We start from the raw sequence: 25,114 nt of genomic DNA, 5'->3' as shown, positions 1-25,114 counted from the left end.
ATTATTCTTTATTATTATTCTTTATTATTATTCTTTATTATTATTCTTTATTATTTATTATTATTCTTTATTATTTATTATTATTATTTTTTCTTTTTTTTTGTACATTATCGCGCCTCACACAAGTCCCCCTCTGGAGAGACGAACTTGTGTGTGCATGACGCATCTCGCGAGTGACTGTGCGAACGGCCTCCTATTCGAGCTACACCACGCGCAGAGTGGCGCGGTTGATAAGCAGTCATTTGTCAGTACGCATTTGTAAGCACTCATCTGTAAGCACTCGTCTGTAACCACTCATCTGTAACCACTCATCTGTAACCACTCATTTGTAATCGTCTGTGCCCAAGCTACAACATAAAGAAGTATGTCAGAGTACCTTCTCGTTGGGATGGTTCTTTCCTGTTTGGGACGTCATTTCAGCGATATAAGTAGCGCACAGAGGGAAATAAGGGCTGTAGGTGTAACGTGACAACAGAGCCAGAGGAAGGGGAAGAACCAGCACAGGTGCGGATAATACAGAACGAATTTTTCCTTTTATGACTCTACTGCCCCCCCTTTTTGGTGAAAGCAAATGCGCCAAGAGCAGGAAGAGTCAATCGGCCAAATGTGCAACTCCTCTCCGAAGGTAGGAAGGAAAAGTAGCCTCACAGTTAGGGACCAGCGAAGAGGCGAATAGGCAAAGAGGCGAAGTAGACCCAAGGAAGAAAAGGACGGCTCCACAGGAAAAATATTAAGCACACGTCGCATCTACCGATAGGAGAACTAACACCATGGCGCTTCTACTGCATCTTTTGGAGTACCTCCTAGACAGACTCGGAGTTAAAAAATACATTAAGGGGATGAAGCATATCTGCATGAACAGCATTAAGCATTTCATTTTGGAAGAATTAGAAGTGACCCCCTTCACAGTTAGGCTACCTCATGGCATGGTGAGATACACAGAACGGGAAAAATCAAATAGGGAGAGCAAGACACACAGAGGGAAAGGCTTCCTAACGAGGAAGAAGCAACACCGTAAAGAGAAGGGATCCTTCGGTGAGTATTTGGCTTACCTGGATTCTCTCAGCGACAGGAAGCACCAACTGAGCTTTGACATTTGCTACGTGGGTAAAGTGGAGGTGGACTGGGGCATCCCCTCGAGCAGGGCCGGAAGTAGGAGCGGAATGAGAAGCGGAATCGGCAACAGAAGAAGCATTGGAAGTAGGAGCGGAAGCAGAACTGGCGATGTGCGTGATTCAGGCTTCTACATTGGTCTGACCGCACAGGTGGAAAACGTCTTCGTGAGTGTGAAGTTGGAGGAACAGGGCGCCCACGCAGGCCAGCCGGAGAGAGGACGAGAGGGGGATGGCGGAACGACGGGCGGAACGATGAGCGACACGGTTGGAGACACCATGGGCAGAGCTAAAAACGAATGTGAACGTAGCAGCACTCCGGATAGAAGCGACGCCGCGGAGATTAGCAGGAGCCTCCCCCTCGTCGCTCTCCTCCTCGCCATTGTTTTCCTCAACGTCGTGAAGACGATGCTGTACAGCATGGTCTGCTCCTTCCTCAAGTACATCACACATAACTTCATAAAAGGGAGTCTCCTCCGGATTTTCAAAAAAATCCTTTGCAAAATAGCCACCAAATACATCCTCTCCCTTGACATAAAAAACGTGAATGTCATTTTCGAAGATACACTATTGAATGGGAAGAAAAAGATCTTCCTTTCTCTACACATCAGTGAACTTCACGCGGACAATTGTAGCTTTATCCTAAGCAGGGAGAAAGAGGAAAGCAACGTGATGGAAGTGAAACTGAATGGAAACATCATGACAAATGGGAAGAAGATTCTTTACACCCATGAGGGGGACACCCAGCACAGCAATTCCTACCTGGACCTATTCAGAGTTACCATAAGAGAGCTCAGCGTTTATCAAGATGGAAGAAGTCAACACATCAGTAGGAGCGACATATGTGCGGACAAATTTAAGTACAAGTTCTTTTTCTTTTATAACATGAAGGTAACACATCAGAGGGAGTGCCTCCTGAAGGAGACCAACCTGCTCTGTGATGTTTCCAAGGACAGGACTAGCCAGAGTTACCTCCTCAGCGTCGTCACCCCGAGCGTTAAACTTGCCCTTTCGAATGATACGGTATACACTTTGTATTTGTTTCTGTATAAATACGTGTGCATTGCGGGAGGGAATTGCTTCCATTCGGAGGGGAGGCGAATGGAGCGGACGCGAACGAGGCTGGGGTCACGCCAGAAGGAGGTCACCTCAGTGCAGAAGAACTTTCGTCGTAAGCATCGAAGAGGAAGTGCCCCCATTTTCGGAGGGACGAAACTGCTCGAGGTGAACTTCCACATGGAACAGTTCAAAGTGGATTATGCGTACAGTGGGGGGGATGACTCCCTTTGCTGTTTCTGCAGGAACGTGGATCTTTTTTTGGCGCTAAAGGAGAGTCGGGTTCCATTGCTGGCTGCGTGTCGGGCGCGTCGGGCGTGTCGCGGTACAACACAGGAAGGATCGGTGAAAACTCTCATACTGCAGAACGTGACCTTCTCGATGGATTCCTTTTCCGTCACGGAGTCCTACTCGAGTCTGTCCCTTATCGTGAGTAAAGTCAAGGAGGATCTGCTTCGCTTCAACACAAAAAAAAGTTATGCGTTCAAGAAGGTCATTTATAACGGCCTACTGGGCGCCACGTGCGCAGAGTACGCCAATGTGACCGCCGCTCTAGCGGGGCGATACTACGTCTGCAGTGCGTCACCAAGGGGGAAGAACAGACACTGCCTCATCGCACAGGTGCATAGGAAGTGCGAACGAGGGGAGAGCGGACCAAGCCAATACAGCATAGGCATACAGATTGAGTGCATCAATCTGGTCGTCAGTCGGTTCGACAGGTTCTGCGTGCTGATAGGCGGTCTCCTTGAGCGGGACCTCTTTGTGTTGCATCACCATTTGGGGGTCAGCGGTGGGAAGAAGCCACCTCATAATCCGGACATTAGCAGTGGGAACAGTTTGAAGCCACACAGTAGCAATGCGCAGAGTAGAAATGGGAACAGTACCAATCGGACGAGTAGCAGCAGACGGGGGTGCTCCCGCCCATCGCTCCTTCACATAAACACGCAGATTAAACGCATCAAAGTGGAACTAACGAAGCTGCGCGCGCCCACGCTGTTCCTTTGCTTTGACCATACCCTCCTACACTTCACAAATAAAAACATCATGCATGTAAGGAAGAAGCCAATGCGGAAGTTGCAGACAAGTCGAGATGCTCTCCTAACGAAAGGATTAAAGACAAGGGGGAAATCAACCCACAATCATGTCAATATAACCTACAGAATAGCAAATATATATGCCTATGTAAAACATGAAAGAAGCACACACATTTTGGTCTTCCCATTTTCTTTGTTCTTCACTCTGGATAGGACCAAAATGTATAGACTTCACATTTCGATCATTTCGCTAGTCGTCGAGCTGAACAGCAGCGTTTTGAATTTATTAAGAAGATTATTCTGGGACGAGGAGGATTATGCGCAGAGGGGGAGAGGCAATATGAACGGTAGTAACAGCGCAGCTGTGTACTTCACATCGGAGGAGTTTCCCTGGGAATATTTCCCACCGAAAACAATTCTGCTGCGTTACCCCCATGGAAGCGATAAAAGTGAAGCCATACCAACAATGATAATCCATCCAAAGGAGGCCGCTATACCGATGCAGGCAGAACTGAACTTCCTCTTCGGGGCACTGGAAGTCTTTTTCGACAATGACCAAGTGGCGAATCAGACGAATGAGGAAGACGCTTATGTAACCTCCTCCTTCAGCGTTACATACGTATTAAATTTTTTTATTAACATGAAGGTAAAATTTGCCTGCCGTCATGTGAACCTCTTCCTCTTCCTATGCAAGGAGGACACACCCAATGGGAAGAAGCGGAAGAAGAAGAGGAAGAAAAAAAAAATATCGAATGTGCTCACTTTTTTCCAATCGGATGAAGCGAGGTCGAACCGATTGGACAAGTCGAAAGGCACAGAGAGGTACATCGAAGCATTTCACGTTAAGTTCAAATCGGAGAGGACCATTTTTCATTTTCTCGCCACGAAGAAGAAAAATGCCTACCTCCTTAAGAACAAATTGTACATAGGCGATTTCGCCTCATTTTGTGATTTTAATATCCGTTCTGTTCCTTTTCGTTTCGAGTCCCTTAGGGGGGTGAGGGTGTACTCGCTTGCTGACCCCGGGGGCGAAAGGAACATTGTAAGGCTGAGGCCGTGTGATGGGTGCATCCCGGGGGACGTTGCGAAGTTTCTAAGAAGGGAAGAAAGCGAAGGAAGTTACACTAGAGGGGCCTACCCGAGCTATCGCTCTAAGCAGAATTGCCGCTCCCCCGCGCTCTCCCTAAGACACCAGTGTCATCTGACCCACTCAGGGGAGCTTAAAAAACACGGCGTGAAAAACAGGCACATAATTGCATTTTACCTGGAGAGGCTGGACCTGTACGTCCACGACTTCTTCCTGAACGTGGCGTATTACGCGTACGTGCGTCTTGGGGCAATGCAGGGGGGGAAAGCTGATCATGGAGGAACAAATCATCTCATAAAACGCTCGCTCAGAAATGTCTTCCCGTCCGAATCGCACCTTCTTCAGCTACGAAGGAACAACAACACATTCTACAGATCTGTTACGAAGAAAATGTTAAGAGTGATCCTCTATTTCATCGCGAAGAGGATTACTTGCTCGTTTCTTTTTATGGACAAGAGGGACATGGTCGGGGAGCAGCGACTCTCCCTCGGTGCAGCGAGGAAGCATTTTAAGATCGAGACAAATTGCCTTATCGTGAAGTTCAGGAGTCACCTTGTGAGCATCGAAACGGTGAAGGAGTCCAGCGGGCAACAATGGGGGGAAGTAGTGAAAGAATTAGCAGACGTGGAAGCGGAAAAGAATACCTATGAGAAAGAACAAGCGATGGGAGCCTCCCCCGGAGGAAAGGCACACCAAATTCCTCCCATACAAAGCCACCTTGGGAAAAAAAGAACATACCAAAAGGGGAAAAGACGACTCGCAAAGAGGTGTGCCACGCGCAGTAGGCACCATTTCTACGTGTGTAAATTGGCCTTCCACATGTTTGTAAAGGAAACCACTGTAATGAGGTACATCGTAGTGGAGGCGAACCAGCTGGGAGAAGAAGCAGGTGGTGCGGAGAAGCGGCCCATTTCCAGGACCCCCATTACCAGCGCGGCCCCCCTCCCCATTGCTCCATGCCGCCACGCATCGGAACGTAGACTAATTTCGAGAGAGGCATCGGGAGAAGCTTCCAGGGAGGTGAACATCCAGCAGGCATATACCCCCCACAGACAGAGTGCTCCCCACGCTAGAACGAACAAACGAAAGAGAAGGAACGTCTTGGTAAAAATCGAGAGAATAAATTTGATCCTTTCGGACCTACTGAACATGGTGATTTATTTGAACAGTCACAGGGTCAGAGTATCTTCACATGTGAGCTTCTTCGATTCATTAAAAAGGTACATTGAAGCCATTAAGGAGAGCTTCCAGAACCCGTTTTTTAGAACTCATTTTCCGCTTGACAGATTGACGAGTGATAGATGCGCAGCTGAGGAGGTGAGAGATTTTATAAAAAGGGGGAACAAGTATGAGCGTGGGGGGAGGCTCACCAGGGATGGAGTGACCGCGGGAGAGGTCTACCCAATGGAAGAGAACAGAAGAAAGAACATACCCTTGTGGTATGAACCGATTGGAACGCTCTTCCAAGTTCGAAAGGTACACATTGGTGTAGATAGGGTCACCTGGAGCTTCACCTACTTTGTACGTCCATTGGGGGAGGAAGGGATCACCAAAAGTAGAGGTGCTAACTCTTCAGGTGAAGTAACTAACAGAGGGAAGCTAAAGATGAGGAGGAAGAAGAAGAAGGAAAAACTTCTATTGAAAACAGAAAAAGGGACATTCGTTTTTACTCCTAATTGGAAAGGAACGACTCAGAGAAGACAAGTCTTAGAAGTGGTTTGTCTCGTGAAGAGTAAACTTCGCGACGTCCACTTGTTTTTGAAAGGGGTAGATGATGAGAAGAAGTTTCTCATTTTTCAGTCTAATTATCTGTACCTAGGGAATCAAGTGAGGTTTGAGCTCCCTGCCAGGAAGGTGCGCAGAAGAGGTGTGTACACGGTTAGGAGGATCGGAGATACAGTGCGTAGAAGGGGACGGAGGCGAGCCGATGGACCAATCAACTGTGCCCCCGATGAATCAGTCAACTGTGCCCTCGATGGACCTGTCAGCTGTGCCCTCGATGAATCAGTCAAGTTTTACCCCCATAAATCATCCAACGTCGCCCCCGATGGAACATCCAACTTCGCCCATCGAACGGATCACCCATTCCCGCGTTTGCCTTATCCTTCCATAACGTGCTCTCGGCGCAAAGGGAAAGTTCGGCTCCTCTTTAGGATGTTGAGATGCCTGAAGAGGAGAATAAACACCCGCAGGGGTGATGCGTCCCGTTCTTCGCCAACGCAGGGGGGATGCGAACCGAACCAAGTGTATGTAAAGACGGTACTAAAATCGTACAGCAGTAACGGAGAGAGGGGGGACGATGGACGTGTAGCGCGTAACTCCTCCCTCAGCGTCCTCCTGAACGAGGGAAATGTCGTCTCGTTGGTTAATTTCTATGCGTGCGTGGTGGAGATGGGCGCCAAGGCGCAGCGCCTCCTGCGCAAGTACGACGGTGGAAGTGGCGTCGGGAGTGGCATCGAGAGTCGCATCAGACATGGCATCGCACACGGCAGCCGCGATGGAAGTGGACGTGACGCACGTGAGAACCCAGATTGTCGCACATGGCCCAGGATGCCAGGCAAGCGACTCGCGCGAATCATCCGCACAGTGGAATCCAAGCACAGAGTGAAGAGGTTGCGATCCGCAGAAGGGGAGGATGAGCCTCGGCGAGGTAGCAGACCAGGGATCGACTCACGAAATGGCCCCTTTGTGGGGGCGAAGAAGGCAACGCAGAAGAGGGGAATCGGCTTATCCGGCAGAGTGAGCAAATGGGTCAATCAGAGGAGTGTCCTCCGAAAGCAGCTGAGTGACCATCCCCCCCCCCTTCCCCTCCTGGATGCGCTGCTCAAATCCGTCAGCTTCAAACTAAAGAATGTTTTTTTCATGTTCCACACGGGCAGAGAGAACGCCTTCCTGGGGACGTACGTAGGCGGCCTCAATGGGCAGCTCAAAAGGAAGGGGAGCAGAAGAAGCAAACAAAAGACGACACACAACTTTAGGTACCTACACGAATTGAAAGAACTGCTCCTATTCACTAGCAACGACTATTTTGATGCAAAGGGGAAGGTGTACTTATTTGAAATGTTTAACTCCTTGTCGAGGCGAAATTACCAGAATTGTATGAACATGTTCATATTTTTTTTAAAAAAAAAAAAACTAAATTTTCAAGTGGGCAATTTGAAGAGGAGGATAAAGTGCATTGAAGGGGTCAGTCCGATCAGCCAGCAATGCAGCATCAGCAACAACAGCAGAAGCAACAACAACAGGGAGGTGTTGCTCATCAGGAGAAAGTTCCCAACTAATGGGAGACAAGTTATCGACCATGTAAAGAGAAAAGAAGCAGTGTTAAGCAGACGGAAAGGTAGCATTGTTATGAGTAATGACGGGATAGTCATTAAAGGGTTAGGACACACACAGGATAGGAAGCAGGAAGCAAGGGTGCAACTTTCAACGGGAGGGAACACAAAACGATTTACTCCTCCCCCAACTGAAGTTCCAACCGTTTTGAAGAGAGCACTTACTAAGAGGAGGGACCTACTTAAGGACTACTTCACCAATGTTACCTGTTACGAAAGGAAGTATAGGGAGGTGCAGAGGAAGAGTACCATCCAATTTGTTAACAGACGTGGAGATGTCGCTGTTCGAAGCACAGTTCGTTGCATATGGAGTGCATTGGAGTCCATAGAAGGGAGAGCCAAAATGATCGCCATGAGGAACGAGATGAACCAAACTGGAAAAATGACTGTGCATGTGAAGTACGCGGTGAAAGGAGACCCTGCGCTTAATCTGATCATAAAACACACATACAGAGATGTTTGTTTCTTCCTCCCGATGCATACTCTTTTCCAGTTGCACAAAATTGTTAGCACGTCCAAAATGTGGAGAGCGTTTCAGTTCTTCTCAGCTGGGACACCCAGAAAGACGAAACAATATGGTGAAGCAACACAGGGCAGGAAAAAAGAAAAACAACCTCATCTTTCATACCACTTTAAGATATCTTTTGCTAACCTCAATGTTCATTTGTTGTCTGCTTGTACCTACCTTATGGATGATGTTAAAGAGAGTGGAGATCAGATTCTATACGATATGAGCCTCATGAAGGAGAAAGCGAGACGTGACTACACCAGTGGACGCATCGAAAGTGGTGATAAAAGAAAAGCAAGCAGAGCTAAGCACGAGAGGGAAGACAAGCACAGAGTGTTTGGTCAGGAAAGAACAAGAGAGTTGCATAAAAGGAAAAGGGAAGCCTCTTTTTTCACTGTAACACAGAAACGGGACAAAGGAAAGAAAGAATACATTTATGTGAACCCCCCGGAGGTGAAGCACCATCATCCGTCCTATTTAGGTGATGAACGAGCAGTGGAACGGAAAAATGTCTACTTGGTGAAGCAGAAAAAAAAAAAAAAAAAATCCCGATAGGAACATCAAGAGAAGGATATTCCTGTACGATTTGGTCCTCAACACCAGTGTGAAGGTGGACGTGGAGAAAAAAAAAACGAGAAGGAAGAGAGCCATTCGGAGGAATGACCACCACATGCAGGGGCAGCAATGGAAGGAGACGCAGCAATGGAAGGAGACGCAGTGGAAGCATGCCCCTCAGGGGGAAAATCAAGCAAAAATGGGAGAAGCACAGAAAGGAACCCTCGTTAACGTCAACAAGACGCACCTTAACATATCCATGCTGCACCTCAGAGTTAAGTGCGGCCTCCTACACGCCCCCCTAACTACGCACTGCACGGTAAATGTCATGCGGGTTGAGAAAGTGGACATCTCAACCAACCAGGGAAAGCACCACAAGGTGTACTTGAGCCTGATTGGCGTTCGGAAATTCTATTTGCGGCGTTGTGGGGAAATGGCAGCCGAGTGCATGGAGAGGCCGCAAAAGGGGGGTACAGATTGGAAACATGGCGGCAGAGGTTCGAATCGTGACAATCCAGATTCCCTTCAGGACGAGGACGAACCGCACATCAGTGTCATCCCCCTACGAGAGTTCTGCCTCTACAACGTCGTGGAGGTGATGAACATCCTGTGCTTCTGCACGAAAGTTAACTATGGACTTCATCGAGGAGAGTCGTTACACATGAAGTTGCTGGATAAGGGGGGGAAGAATCTGCCACCCAGACTTTTCACACCCAGTTTCGCATCCCTGAATGAGAACAACATATCAGAAGGAGCAGCATCGGAAGAAGGGATCACCACGCTGAAGCGGACTGCTTCCTTTTCCTTCATCTCGAAGTGGAACAGTACCGGGCGGGGTTTGGCTAGCCCCCTTACTAGTAACTCCCTCTCCAATTTGGCACCATCAAGGAAGGGCAAGCCTTATGGGAGAACCCGCAAGGGGAATGCCCCATTTGGGTTGGGAAGCGGAGGAAGGGATGCGCCCATCCAGGCGAATGAAGCGATCCAAGCGAAGCAAGCAGACCAGGTCAACCAGGCCATCCAGTCTCAGAAGACGAACCAACCGAACGAACCGCTTATTACTAACCGTAGGAATGACGCAGGCAAAATGGTCAGCGGAGTTATCACTCCTCAGGGTAAAGACACCCACGTAAGGAGTTTCAAAGCTGATCAGGACGGGAGAAAAACCGCTCCGCGCTCAAAAGTGCAAGTGACGAAGAATTGCGCAAGCCTAATTGTTAGCAGCGTGTCCATCGGCGTGAACAACAACGACCTGCTGATATTGAAGTTTCTGGTGGAGGATTTGGAGACCCTCGGGAGGAAACTCCGGCAGGGGAAGGTGTACACGTGCAGGTACAGCTACCGTGGGGTGGTGATCTCGTCCAAGTTCCGCAAGGGGGGAACCAATAGTGGAAGTAAGCGCCGCAGTCAGCACCGCAGTACGCGTGGTGGGAAGATGGCTGGTCAGCCGCTCACACGAACGACAAACAAGCTTCACATCAACGTGGACGCGATGAAGGTGTCTTTCCTAACTCTGGGGTACGTGCACGAGCTATTCTCCATAAACAGTGTGAATAATCAGCTGACCCTGGGAAGCAGACGCCGAAAGGGGAAGACCAGAAAGATACAGGCTGTCCTAAACATGAAGCAGATGAATGCACTCTCCATAGACGTAAAACATTTGAAGAACTTCTTATTTAAAAACTCGAGGAAAATCTCCTTTGTCGATTCATTCGATCTGTCAGTGCATTTCAATATGGATGAGAAAAAGAGAAAGAAGCTCTGGATGTATATAAAAAATGACGTCCACATGTTTATCAGAAGAGAGATAATAAATTTGATCTTCCTATTCAGAGACCATTTTTCTCATTTGCACTTCGCCTACCATGAGTGTATACTCTCCAGTCAGGTCAGTAACGAGAAGATCAAGACAGTTAGGGACCTGCGCAATTTTGTTTCCTTCCAAAATAAGTTCAACAAAGAATTCGTCATCATAAAAAATTACACTCCGTATAACTTGGCCTACGAGTATGAAGGAAACGTTGGGATGGTGAAGAAGAATCAGGACAGCATCATTCTGTGTGCCAATTTGTTCTTCCTCCTCATTTATACGGTTGACGATTCCAGCTTGAGGAGGAAGATTTTTCTCAAAGGGAACAACTACCTCTCAGGAGGGAGCCACAACAATGGTGATCACTACGGATCCCACTTTGGAAAACCCTACACACACCCCCAGATGCAGCAGGATCCACACCATAAGAAGACACTTAATGAGAAGAGCTACCTCCACGTCGACGTGGGCATCCATGACAATAAGAAGTGTATATACGTGTATCCCTATTTTTTTGTGAAAATCCTATTCGATGAGTACCTCAAGCGAGACGCTTCTGCAATCGTGAGGGGATCCATTTTGGGGAACAACAACCCCCCAAGGGGACAAGAAAAAAAAAAAAAAAAATTCCTCCATTTGAAGTTAAAATTCATTAAGGCCAACACGATTAACACGTGCGTGGTGAAGGACAACCAAACTTCCTTCAGCATCCCCTTTCATTTTATAAAACGGTGCGAATTCATCCAACTTGTGGTGAAGATGCACAAGGATAAGCTCTACGTGAGTAACAAAATGAGATACTCTCAGTTTTTGAAGCTCCGAAGGTATTTCTTTAGGGACATTCACGACGGCGTCCATGTGCTGTACTGCAGCTTCTTCTTTTTGGTGAGGAAGCGGAGGAGCGGAGGGGCGGAAAAGACGAGCGGCGAGACGGAACAGACGAACCCCATGAGGAGGATGAAAATAGAAGGGGCAGAGGTAAAAGGGATACACTTAAACGAAACAGGGGTAAACGGCGTCCACTTCAACCAGGCACACCTGCCGCGGAATGCCCCAGTGCATCCCGCCAGTCGAGGCGACGCAGAAGAAGCCAAGTACTCCAAAATATTCAGCGTCGTGCATCTCCTAAAAAAAAACCTACATGTCGTGTCTATCCAAAATTGCATGAAGATAATTAACCTGACCCCATTCAATATCAATGTGTTGTTAAAGAGAGAAAAGGGAAGAATCAAAACGTACAGCTTACGCAGTTTCGACTGTGTGAATGTATATCACTTTTGCTTTCTCGACAATCTCATTCTTAACTTCAGTCTGTCATTCTATCGCCAGTGGATAAAGTTTCTTAAGGTAAACAATAAGGCATATTTTGCACGCGCGGAAGTGAAACAGGATTTTTTCGCTCCAGCAAACAGAGGTGAAATTCGACAAGGCAGAACCACCCCCGGTAGTGACAGCCAAACAGAACACCACTCAAGTGTAAAAGCTCTCCCCAAAATTGTCTTCTTTGAAATCGTCAAATTTCACGGCCTCTACTTTGTTATCTACATATACATGCACGAACAGAAATATAACATAGCCATCGTCAGCAAACACAACATTATGAATTACACCAGAAACGTCCTGCAGTATTATTTGCTGAATGACGAGGAGGATTGTCTGGACGATCTGAACTTCCAGTGCGAAGTAAAGAAGTATAGTCTGAAAGAAACGTACACTGCACTGAAGGAAGATTTGCTTCTGCTTTCACCGGTGATGCAAAGGAAAGTCATCACGATCAACAGGGATGTTTTAAAAATAGAAGAGAGGGGAAAGAAATGGAAAAAGGAAGACAATGAAAAGGAAGACAAAGAAAAGGATAAACACAGGGACAATGACAGTGACAACAACGAACGGTGTATTAAAAACTACTGCTTCAACCACCGCTTCACTCTTAATAGCTACAACAGAACGATGAGCAACGACTCCGTCTCCTACGAAATAAATAAGTCCTACACGAAGGTGATACAGCTGAACGAGGAATACGTCACGGTGCGTGTTCACTACTTTCACTTCCACTGCTTCGGCATTTCTTTTATTCAATTTTTTCCCTACCTCGTTTTGGTCAACCTGACAAAGTACACCTTCGATGTGAAGTGCAAGCCGCACGATGCAGTGGAGGAGGGCCAGCGGCAGAGACAGCGTCAGAGACAGCGTCAGGGACAGCAACAGGGGCAGCAGCAGTCAGAGCTTCTATACAACTCCAACCAAAGCGACGACTTAAATTTCAGCGAACACTCCTCCTTTTCCCCTACGAGCGAGGAGGACTCCGGGTTTGACCTGGGGGGGAGCAACAGACCAATTGCACATTATGAAGGAAGCAGCTACCTGGGAAAAATCGCCGCCATCTTTGACGAAGAAAAGGTGGACAACAGACTCCCTGACCGCACCAACCTTCTGGACAGCATGAGCGTGCAGGAGCTAAACATAAAGAACAAAAGTGCGTGGGACTTTGTCAGCCTGAAAATAAGGCAGCAGGGGGGGGGAGGAGGCGAGATGCTCCTCGGCGATGTGCCGCTCGAAGAAGCAGCGGAGAAGAAACTGGAACGGAACGTCTCGCTCAATTCCGCAGTGAACCGCCCAGACAGCGCCAAACTTGTTAACTACGCGCGAGCGCTGAAAATGTTAACCCGGAAGACACACGAGAGGAAGGACATCCCTCGAGTAGTGAAGACAAAACACGTAAGGGGGAGGTACATACGGATCCACAAGAACTGCGACACGTACTTTTACACGTACAAGTACGCACAGATTTACACGAAGAATAAACAACACCTGACCGTGGTGAAGGAGAAGCTCTTTCACATCGTCACTATAGAGAAGGACAAAACGTATTACGTTTTTATTAAGGGAATTCCACGCGTGTCGGGGCACGTAGAGGGGCGGACCAGTGAACCGCTTAAACGGGGTAGCAGTGAGCCCGTTGGGGGAATCCACCCGAGGAGGGAACTTCCCGCAAGAAGAAAACTCAACAGGTGTGATAATAACGATGATGGGAGAGATGTGATGGAGCGTACTTCTTGGGAAGGGGAGGAAGAAGACAGAGGAGCGACCCCCATGGAGGAGGCCCCCCGTGTGGAAGAAGCCCCCCATGTGGAGGATTCCCCCTTTGGAACACTCCCCTCAGGCGAGTACGAGCGCTCTCTGCACGCATACAACCGCTTGACCAGAATGAACATCGACCTGGTTCCATTCACGAAGAAGAACACGATGAGACGAATTTTCAAACAATACAAAGAGAAGATAAACGAACAGGTGAACAAAAAGGGGAGCATCCACATATACAACAATCTAGACGTCCCCTTCTTTATCAACCCAGCCCAAAGCAGACACCTATTTTTTGTAAAGAGGAAATACATCCACTTCAAGGATGAGAAATGCCTTTTTTTTTTTTTCCCAAAATTCGTACTAATAAACAAGACGTTACAATTGTTACTAAAGCTGGGAGATGACACGCCGATCAGAAAATACCACTCCGTCAGGAAGTACCTCCATTTGGTGAAGACTGCGGAGATGGATCAGAATTTCCACGTGATGAAGTTCTCCTTAGTTTGCAATCTCATTTCGTCCTTTTCCTTTTCCTTTTTTCTCTTCAAGAGGAGGAAAGTTAGGGGGGTCGGCCCCTCCACTGGAAGAGGAGAAGAAGAAACGCATATGGTGTATTACGAACTGTACCTTGTGAAACACCACTGCGATATTGTGCTCAACAAAAATAATGAAGTCAACATAATTGTGAATGGATCCAGAGAGTGCCAATTTGTGAAGAAGGTATTCTCGCTGGATTATTGTTTCGACTTCCTAAAATGGAAAAATAACATCATAGGGGAGTGTCCAAGTGTGCCGCCATCCAACCGGGATGATACGAATCGAAGACTTCCGCTCATGGAAGACACAAAAGGGGTCATCTATATAAACAACCTCTACGGACTGACCGAAAATGACCTGATCAACGTTAAAATCTTCATTAAAAGCGTTAATCTGTTGCTGACCTTTGAGGACGTATCGAGGGAGCCCATTGCCCCTATGCATATGAATCAGAAAATACACTTTAGCAAAATTTTCTTCAACTTTTACACCTTCCAGTGCCTCAATAGGAAATCCCTGGCGCGGAGGAAGCGATGCATAGGGTTCTGCGAGGTGGGGAGGCAGTCGAAGCACAGGCAGCAAAGGGAACCACAACCAAAGGAACGACAGCCGAAGCAGCCGCAGCGATGGGGGATGCAGCCGCCTCGCGGCAGGGAGTTGGTGGACGGGAAGTCCTCCCCAAGTCGGGCCAGCGATGACGGTAACGGTAATGGTAACCGTAACGACGTGGTAGCATTGTCCAACTGGAGTGCTACTCGGGGAAAGGAGGGACCAAACGGGAAGTGCGCTGATATAGTCGCTATGGACGAATCATCCTCCGTCGCCTTGTCCGATGTGCCGGGTGAATGGGGAGAGAGCTCACTAAGGAGAAGAAGCAAAATTGTCAAGAGGCTACTCAGAAGAGGCAGGCCAGAATATCTAACGAGGATGAAGACAAACACGACTAGCCACATGGAAGGAAAAAACTATACTCTCACAAAAAAAAAAAACATTACAAAGATTTACGACGTCTACCGATTACTCAAGAGTAGGCTGTATTGCCAGTATACCTCCCACCTGTTCTTTAGTTACGTGAAGAACGTCCATCTGTACAGGCAGTTGTTTGATTTGTTACGAAGCAACGTCCATGTGGTCAGTATGAGTTTTTCCGATTTTTACCAGAGAGTATTTATCCTTATTGATAACATCCGTGTGAGTAAAGAAGACGAGGGGGGTGAGAAGAAAACCTTCGAAGGAAACAGCCACACCATTCTTACTAAGTACAATAATGAGGAAAGCTTCATCAGCGTTAATATCGACATGCTAAAACAGAGGATTATGAAATATAAGCATATTTATAACAGCCTGAACATCGTGCATGCTTGTTGTCACTTGGAGAGAGCGCGCGGGGGGAGAAGGAGGAAGCGGGGCAACCAAAGAAACAGCAGCAGGCAGGGACAGACCAGCGAGTGGGTTGCCCCCTCAAATGGGCTCTCCACGAACAGGGGGAAGATAACCCACTTAGCGGAAGAGACCAACACAAGAAGAGTCACCTTCTCCGAAAGGAACGCTGCACGTATTGCGAACTCGAACAATTTTGCCAAGAATAGGGCACACGCGCTACTGTACAGTGCATACTATTTTTATAAGAGGGGGAAGGACTCACGGGGAAGTTCCTTCGATAGGGACGCCTCCAACCGTGGTAACAACACCGCTACCCCTGGTGATGCCTCTAACCCTGGTGCGACGAGCCACCAGATAAACAACCTCGTCCAGTTCATCGAGCAGATAAAGGAGCAGAAGCTGCGCAGGAGTCGAAGGGAAATCATAAAGAACCTATCGATCGAAATCGCAAGTCTGAGTCTTACCCTGGACTATAACTACTTCGTTAACATCGTGCCTCTTTGCTACGACTACCTGTGCAGGCAGTGGCGGCACTACAGGTTTGTGGGCCCTGAGGAGGGGGCGAGGATAAACCACAGCAATAATGGCAGCCACAGGAGGCATAGTAGCCATGACGACCATGTGCTGCAGCTGCTGCTTGAGGCGGAAAGCCTCAACCAATTCGAGCCATTCGCCTACTCGCGCTGCCTGTCTATACCGACGAACGAAAGAAGAGGGAACTTCCTCCTGTACATATATAACCTGGACATAAAAAAGACGAAGATCTACATTAACGTAAATTATCTGCTCAAGTTATTGCTGACAAAAAATTTCCTCATGAACATATCAGCCATCAAAATAAAAAATAAAAAAAAAAAAAACATACAATATATTTTTAAGAAAATAAAAAAAATCTATTTTTACAATTATATGAGCATTCTTTTTTATCTTCTCAAAAATATAAACATATCGGAACATTCCTCTTCCACGACGTTAAATTTGCTGTCTTTTGTGGAGAGTTTTTTAAAAAACAACATGCAGTTACTCAGCCCGTTAAGTAACCTATACAGCATTGTTGTCACGTTGAGACACAAGTGTGAGCATCAGCTGGAGCATAGCAGTAAAGCAGGAACGAGCATTAACCACGATACAGATTATTCATTAAATAAATACATGAATCCTTTTTTCCACTTCGAATCCAATCGGGGACTTTTAATTTCATCGAGACATTATCATCAATACTATTCGCAGCAAAGAGAAAACAGGACCAGTGACTATCTAAAAATCTTCTTCTCCTTTAGCTACCCAACTTTTTTCTGGAAAAGGATTTTTACGAGTCCCTTTTCGAAGGAGCAGCAGCAGCGTAGCGGCACTGTCATGCAGAAGACACTCCTGGACATGCTCAGCCGAGGCCCCCCAGGGGATGATGCCCTCCTACAGCGTCCTGCTGAAGCGGCAGATAGTGGCAACCCCCTGAGGAGTAAACCACACACCGTCCAAGGGGACGACAAACAGGCACGTGCACTTCAGCGGGGGACCCACGTCCCACCAGGAACACCCCAAGGTGAAGCAACGGAACCACGACACACGAAGGAGGAAGCGGACCGACCCAAGCATAAGAAGAAGAAACCGAAAAGGAAAAAAAAACGAGACATCCAAAATATAACGCACATATCGTTTACGCACAATCTAAACATAAGGAAGTGAGTTGGGCGAGGGGAAAAAAAAAAAAAACGAACGAACGGACGAACAGTCAAGTTAAACCCTCTTGACTGTACGGAGCGGCGGATGACACCTTCGTCGGAATGGCCACGACTGCGGGGGGTTCGTCTCTCCCCAACGGTTATATTGATCCGATTGTGTATGTAAGGGAGCTGTTTCTTTCTTTTTTGCTTCTTTTTTTTTGCTTCCTCTTTTTTGCTTCTCATTTTTTTTGTACCATATGTCGCAGTTTCACCCTGCATCACCCACATTTGGTTTTCCTTTTATCAGTCCATCTTTTTTTCTCCCTTGAACTTTGTTGCAAATGCTACCGCATCGTCCGATTTGAAAACAAGACATAGTTTTGTTAACGGGGCACCTTTGGCCAACTGAATTTGTTCCCCAGAAGTGGGTACTACACATATGAGTGTATGTAACGTTTGGGAGGGGGTACCCAAATTGTAAAAAATTGCCCCTCCTGGCAGGCGCACAATATGTCCATGCAGAGGCATGATTAATTAATAAAGGAGACCATTCCGGCATAGGAGACGGAGGAATCGTTCGTGCTCCTCGCTTGGTTCGACTGGGGAGGAATGGTGCGCATATGAAGGGGTAAGCAGACGTGAAGAACTGTCCGCATGGGAAGGGATGAGCAGACGTGAAGAAGTGTCCGCATGGGAAGGGATAAGCACACGCGTAAAACTGGGCGTATGAAAAATGGTCCAGCGCGTGAATGATGGTAGCCCGACTGGTGGAGCGGACCCCTACCTGCGAGTAGTGCATCAGTTTGGTGGACACACTTCCGGAAAAGTCTTGCAGCAGCTGTGGGGGGAGGGGGGAAGCGGAGACGGAGGGGATGAGGCGACGAAGGGACTAACCCGTTAAGAACCCCCCTGGTGGCATTTCACCGTAGGGCCATACAAGACGCCCCAATGAGCAACCACACATGGATGCATCCATCGAGGGTAACACCTACCTGCAGCATCATCTTTATCGGATTCGACCCGCATATCGTGTTGTGCGTTTTGTTCAGATAATCAATGAAGTCTGAGAAGGGCGGAAAAATGGAACCAAATGGAGAGGCAAAAGGGACAGTAAAGTGGCCCTTTAGCAATCAAACAGGACGATTAAATCGCGCGCATCTTAACCGGGACGAACCTGCTATGTCGTGGCGACTGATTATATTGGCGGCGTCTCGGTCCATGTTCTACAATGGGTCAGTGAAAAGGGGGAAAGGTAGACAGGTATTAGTTCAGTTGCCACGTCTATATTAACACGCACATACGAAGGCTAATGGACATTTGGGCCTTCTCAGGCGGAGTACCTCCACCTGCTTGAAGATGTGCGTGTCGTTGTATTTTTGCAAAATGTTGGTGAAGCTGAATCTGGTGGAAGGGGGGGAGCAGAATGGGGGGAGAAATAACAACGGAGTGGGAACCGAAGATGGAAAGGGCAGAGCATTCCCAACAGTCGCGAAGCTCTCCTCATGAACAACACTCTCTCCGAAGCGCTGAAAAACCTTCGCCCGTAGTGACAGAAGTCAGACGAAAACAGAAACAGGTTTCCCTCGTCTTGGAAGTATTTTTTTATGGGGTTGCCTGCGCAGAAAAGGGGAAAAAAAAAAAAACATAAAGATTAGCATTCATGCTGAGATTAACTCTGACGTGTGTCCTGCTCCATGTCCGGCTAGGACGTCCTGGCAGGTGCCTATTTGTGCGCATCGCCCCTCCCTCCCTGTCGTACAGAAGCGATTTATTTTTTGGATATCATTTCCGATGCAGCCGACATATATAGGGATTATTTTTATGTCCTTTCTGCGGGTGGGGGGAATGAAAAGCAGTGAGGGTGGCTGTCTTGATTTTTTCTGTTCCATTTTGTTACATTTATTTATTTTATGCTTATTTATTTTATTATTATTTGTTTTTTTTGTTTTTATTTATTTTTTTCTTTTTTTTTTCCGGTTGCCCATGCCGAAACGGTTACTCCTTAATTATGTATTTGATCAGCGGCAACTGCATCTCTATGGAGTGCTCCTCCTCGTCGTCCTCCTCTCCGATGAAGTCAAACAAGTGGTCTACGTCGTTTTGCATGATGTCCGAAATGACTACGGTGGGGGTGTGATCAAGTGCGGGGGTGGGCTGAATATGTGGCAATGCGAGCAGAGAAATGAAGAAGCACCAAACGGATCACTGAACAGATGCTCGGCGTGGATGTGACGAGATATTACCCTCCTTGTTTATTTGCAGGAAGCCAAATGGAGTTTCGTATCTCTCCACGTGGGGAAACAGGCATCCTTTGTTGTAAATGTGGTGATTAGGGCCAAGGATGAAAATGTTCTTTCTGCGGGGAAATGGGGAGGAGGAGAAAGTGTTACCTGCCAGGTGTGTACCACTCAGTAAGATGGTCACCTCACGACGGCGCAAAAATGGGGGGACACTTACACATTCTCTATGCTGATGCAGGCATAAACGTGGGAATTCGTTTTCAGAGCGTAATCATATCCTGCGTGCCTGAGGGGGGCCACGGAATGAAAAAAAAAAAACTATAATAAAATAACGAAACAGGAAATGGCAAATGGCAAAGCAGCAAAGTTGCGCTCATTTTCCCGAACAGGAATACACGCTTGGGGGGTCCGCCATATGCTGCCAGTTGGGGCAGATGCAACCCTCACGGAGCTTTACGGGCAGATGGCCGCTTTCACGCTTTGCTTCTTGCAGTTTATGCTCTCGAAAAGGGTGTCTATGGAGTTCTTCAGCGCGCTTCCTGTGGTGGTGGCGAGGGGAATGGACGAATGGAACAGCGATGAAATGGTGGAAGTCAATCCGGGGGGAGAAAGAACGTTCACTGTGTATGGATTTCAATACGATGGCATGGCTTCCTAACCCCCCCTCACGAACAGAGGCGTGTGCAAAATTACCATTGCTAGAATACCAGGAGCCAGCGTGGTAGGCCCTCCGATAATTCGTCATTGTTTCGAGGGCAGGCAAATGATAAGTTGACAATTTTCGGGGGCTGAAATTTTGGCAATTTTAAAGAATCTACTTTGGCAGATTCCCCAAGGAGATGTCACGTCGTGTCAAGATGAAATTCGTTGACCCAGAGGTCCACGACGTTATTACTGCTACCGCTACTGTCACCGCTACTGTCACCGCTACTGTCAGCGCTACTGATACTGCCTTAGGGGCCCACTGCGGAGGAGAAACCGCTAGAGGTAAACAATTGGACTCAGGCGTCGCCTGGGAGTTTATTTAAAAATGTTATTTTGTCCCGCTTCGTTTCGCTTGTACAGCTTAGTTCCGTTTTACTATTTTTTTTTTTTTTCTTTTCCATGTAGAAAGCACACTGGGCTGGGGGGATAGACGAATCCAACAAATTGCCCCCCCTCTCCCAAATTTTGCAAACCACATTGCCGCTATTTTGAAGGCGTGGAGAAAACATGTGGAGTAGGTCAAATGAGGAACGTTTCACCCCGTGCGGAGGAAGGACACACCTCTTGGCCCGTGTGGAGGCACGTGGTCACAGTTAGGTAAATCATGGCTGCTCATCCATCACGCACAGGAGGTCGCTTATGCATCACCGAAAGTGCCAAGTGCTTGAGTAAACATTGCTAAAGTGGAGAAGCCAACACTGCACCCGTTGGCCCCTCTGAACAGAAAAGAGAAATTCCTGGGGCACACAAAGAAGTGCCATTTTAAAAGTACATTATTAAAGGGCCACGAAACAGTGAGGAGAGTTTTTCTTTTTTTTTCCTTTTTTTTCCTTTTTTTTAAACAGGAGGAAATAACTCTATCTGTCCCCCTTCATGTAAGCATCTGTGTTAATGTGTGCACATGTTCTGTGATGTTCGCGGGCACAATGGTGTGTTCCAAAGGTGGTTAGGATGTCCCCCTTCTTTTTTAAAATCCCATTTAGGCCATTCAAACTGGATGATCTGAGAATGTAGACGCAGCCGCTTGGAAGAAAAATGCGTCTTTGCCCAAAACTTCTCCCATTTGGTTAATCATCTGCCGGGGAGTCGGCCTCATCGAGGGGTTCATCGTCCTCTTCCAGGGGTTCAGCGTCCACTTCGTTGGAATTTACAGCTCCTCCGCTTCCCGTGTTTTCTCTTCCTTCTCACCGGGCCTCCCCTCACCACTATTTATCTGTCCCATCTCGTGCAACTCCGTGTTTTCCTCACCTGTTTCCCCTAGACATGCCTGCGCGTGGTCTGGTTTTTCCGGTTCACCAGTTGTCTCATCCTCACGTTTGACTTCTTCATCAGGATCGTCTAATTTGTTCGTTTCGTCCCACATGACACTCCCCAATCGCTCTTTATCCTCCTGCATTTCGATACTCGTCTCGCTTGCCTCACCGTCGCTTCGCTTTTGCAGCGGGGAGGAGGGTTCGCTTTCTGGAGGTTCTGTGACCGGTTCGTGCCTCTCGGGGGGATCATCATTCAATTCGTCCTTGAGGTCCTCAGGGAGGCTTCCATATGCGTCGTCATCGTCAGCTACGTTTTGTGCGTCTCCAGTTGTGCGTTCCTGTGCAGCTTCTACTTTTTCCTTCACATCTTCTGCTTCTTCCTCCCCAACACCTTCTACTTCTTCTTCTCCGACACCTTCTACTTCTTCTTCTCCGACACCTTCCGCTTCTTCCTCCACCACACCTTCTACTTTTTCCTCCATCAGACCTTCTACTTCTTCCTCCATCAGACCTTCTACTTCTTCCTCCCACACATCTTCTATTTCTTCCTCCACCACACCTTCTACTTCTTCCTCCCCCACACCTTCTACTTCTTCCTCCCCCACACCTTCTACTTCTTCCTCCCCCACACCTTCTACTTCTTCCTGTGCAGCTTCTGCTTCTTCCTCACCCACACCTTCTATTTCTTCCTGTAGAGCCTCTACTTCTTCCACGGGCACACCCGCTACTTCTTCTTGTGTATCTTGCACATTTTCTTGCATGTCCTCTACTTCCTCCTGCTTGTCTTTCACCTCACCCTTTGCATCATTCACCTCTTCCACCACTTCTTCCGCCACTTCTTCCGCCACTTCTTCTTTCACGTCCCCATTCGGCTCCTCAGTCAGATCCTCATTCACCTCCTCATTCATCTCATGAGTCATCTCATGAGTCACCTCCTCATTCACCTCTTCCGCCACTTCTTCCTTCACTTCTTCCGCCATTTCTTCGTTCACCTCCTCAGTCACCTCTTCTGCCATTTCTTCCTTCACCTCCTCCGTCGCTCCTTCCTCCTGCGCTCTTCGACTCAGCTTCTCCGTGACCTGCTTTTCAAGCTTCAAAAGGATGTCATCTTCAAACTCTGGGATGAATATTTTTTTCTTCTTTCTTTTTTCTTTCTGCGAGTCATTGTTTTTGTTTCCTTGGGCGAAACTCTTCGATTGGGGTGGAACCCAGAGATGGTCCTCCTCACACGTGTCTTCTTTCGTCTGTTCCGGCAGTGTCGTATGGACAACTTCTTCATGGGAAGGTTCGTCGTCGTTTCCATCCTCCAGTAACTGTTCGATAAAATTCTTCTCTTCAATCTGGACGTTATTTAGAAAAGCAGTTTCGCCTTCTCTCTTCTCGAGCTGTACATGAGTCGCAACTTCATCAATTCGTTCGTCCTTCTCCGTGACATTCCGTCTGACCAAAGCAGCTTTCCCCTTTCCCTTCCCTTCACTTCTGTTGTTTTTTAATCCTTTAATATTTAATGCCCTCTTCAAAATGTTGTATTTATCAAGGTTATTCTTTTCTTCATTAAGCAAGTTCATTTTTTCTTCCTCTAAATTGGAGATTTGCTTTCTTAATTTTGACAGTGTGCCGTTTAAGTTGCTGATGTGGTTATTTTTTTCCTTCTTCAATTCGTCCCTCTTTGTGTTGAGGATGAATATGCGTCGCTCCAAGTTCTCCTTAGACGCGTCATTTTCAATGCCCCCTAGGCCATCGTCTTCCTTTTTTTTGTTGTCTATGTTAAGTTCGTTCATTTTTTTTTTTATTTCATCCAGCTGGGCGTCGATTCTGTCACCAGGAAAAGGAAAAAAAAAGAAAAAAGATCAAGTGGGAATCATTAATTGTGCATAGGATAAGAGGACAGGGTTTCTATTTTGGAGTGTTCCTGCGAATGGCAGATTGATAAAAAGTGGAAGCACTATACCGCTATCTTCTCACTCGCGTCACCGCTGCAATCTATTTGGTGGGATGACCTACTTGCAGATATTCTCCTCGTAGAGGCGGTTTCCATTTTGTAGCTGTATCAGCCGAGAGCACAGCGTCGACTGCTGACTGAGCAGATTTTTGTATTCCTTCTCCAAGGCAATCTTGTTCGGTTTCCTTTTATTTGAATCCAATAGCTTTTCATTCTTCCGTATGCTGTCTTTTAAGAACTTTATTTCCTTCTTCCTATTTTCAATGTCTAGACAAACTTGCTTATACTTTTGCTCCAGTGTAGAAATGAACAATGGGTCTGTTGACTTTTTCAATTTTTTTTTTAAAATAATGTTATCCTTCTTAGCCGTCTCGATGTGTTTATTTAAGTAGTGCATATTTTTCTCTATCGAGTTGTATGTTTTTTTCAGTTCTGGCTTGCTCTGATTGCTAACATTAACTTTGTAGCCTTCGCAGAGTGAGACAAATTCGTTTACTTTGCTGCTGTGTTCGAGGAGATACTCCGCGTTGAGGTTTTTCTGCCGTGAGGGGGTGGAGGGGGACCGACATGTGCACGCAGCAGCGCCATATAATCGCAATACGCAGCGGGGATTCCGCCAATGCCAAGAGAGGCAGCTACACCTATTCACCACTCCTGCCTGCACATAAGAAGAAACTACGGCGTCCACACAGGGAGCCAATACGCCACTACGCCACCACAGCATGAACGCATCAACGCATTACATTCCTCAGCAGCTGGTCGCTATCCTCCAGCAACTTGTACACATTTTTCAGCTCGATCGGACAGTACACCTTGTTCTTTATTATCTCATCCCGATTTCTGCTTATTTGGAGGGCTGTGAAATGGGGGAAGGAGGAGATGGAGCCACCACACTCTTTTACTTTTTTACCCGACGGGTCATGGCCAAGTGTCCATTCTTCCCAAAGGATGATACTAAAATGCCCATTCCGCCTCACAGGTGTTTTTTTTTTTTTTTTTTTACAAACAGGATGGAAAAACAACGACAGAGTAGGGAAAAAAAAAAGACGCATTCGCCTCAGCACCCTACTTGTAGAGGATATCTCCTTCTCGTAAGAAAAACTATTTTTCGAGGAGTACCTCAAGGACGGCTTCGTTTCAGACATATTCATTTTTACATCCTATTCTAGGGTAAAAAAATAGCTCTGTTTTTTTTTTTTTTTTTTTTTTATTTTTTTTGTTCTTGTGCAGTGGTGGCGACGATTGGGGACTGGCGGGACCGTTCTCTGCGCTCGAAAGGGAGGCACACGGGAGAGCAGGATTACGCGCATAGAAGCACGTCCGTATAAGCAAGTACGTGTAAGCACGGAGATAGACAAACATGCAAATATACGTCCATGCAATTACTCCTCCACGTCAATCGCTGGTGCCCAAGCACGCCTCTTCATAGGAAAGCGCATTTTTAACTCGCCTCGAAAAAGTACCGCTTAAACGTTCACTCCTGTGTTGCTTTTTTTTTCCAGCCACGCATCACTCACGTGGGCTGTCTAAACGGCGGAAAGAAAGGGGTTTTACCCCGACATGCACATTCAGCGGCAAAATAGTCACGGAGTGCAGCGGAATAGGGCGAAATAGAAGTCGCAAAAAATGATAACTCATTTTGTGCTGCAGTCAAGGAGAGAGGCAATAGAAAAGAAATTTCCTCATTTGTATTGACCTTCCCAATTCATCCCAAAATTACCCCCTTTAGTTTTTTTTTTCTTTCTCAGACTCAGCTGATTAGTCACCTCGTATAAGTTTAAGCCATAGGGACAGAAAGACCGGGTTAAG

General features: G+C 47.1%; 3 protein-coding genes across 3 annotated transcripts; 1 reads left to right on the top strand and 2 right to left on the bottom strand.

Moving 5' to 3' along the window:
• Positions 1-770: 770 nt before the first annotated feature.
• C922_02508 (hypothetical protein) lies at positions 771-17,187 on the top strand (the record flags this gene model as incomplete). Its single annotated transcript, XM_008818107.1, has 2 exons — positions 771-8,585; positions 8,698-17,187. 2 exons carry the CDS (start codon positions 771-773, stop codon positions 17,185-17,187), a joined length of 16,305 nt encoding a protein of 5,434 aa, XP_008816329.1.
• Positions 17,188-17,695: 508 nt separating this feature from the next.
• Positions 17,696-20,150, bottom strand: C922_02507 (hypothetical protein; the record flags this gene model as incomplete). Its single annotated transcript, XM_008818106.1, has 12 exons — positions 17,696-17,764; positions 17,950-18,003; positions 18,158-18,228; positions 18,340-18,388; positions 18,506-18,566; positions 18,701-18,779; positions 18,925-18,995; positions 19,165-19,285; positions 19,409-19,521; positions 19,623-19,691; positions 19,863-19,944; positions 20,099-20,150. 12 exons carry the CDS (start codon positions 20,148-20,150, stop codon positions 17,696-17,698), a joined length of 891 nt encoding a protein of 296 aa, XP_008816328.1.
• Positions 20,151-21,257: 1,107 nt separating this feature from the next.
• Positions 21,258-24,456, bottom strand: C922_02506 (hypothetical protein; the record flags this gene model as incomplete). The annotated part of the gene is made up of 4 exons (XM_008818105.1): positions 21,258-23,178; positions 23,368-23,843; positions 24,049-24,161; positions 24,375-24,456. 4 exons carry the CDS (start codon positions 24,454-24,456, stop codon positions 21,258-21,260), a joined length of 2,592 nt encoding a protein of 863 aa, XP_008816327.1.
• Between the last annotated feature and the right edge of the window lie 658 nt (positions 24,457-25,114).

This window comes from Plasmodium inui, assembly GCF_000524495.1.
Source record: "Plasmodium inui San Antonio 1 unplaced genomic scaffold supercont1.9, whole genome shotgun sequence".
NCBI classification, from domain to species: domain Eukaryota; phylum Apicomplexa; class Aconoidasida; order Haemosporida; family Plasmodiidae; genus Plasmodium; species Plasmodium inui.
This window is presented reverse-complemented; position numbering and strand designations above follow the sequence as displayed.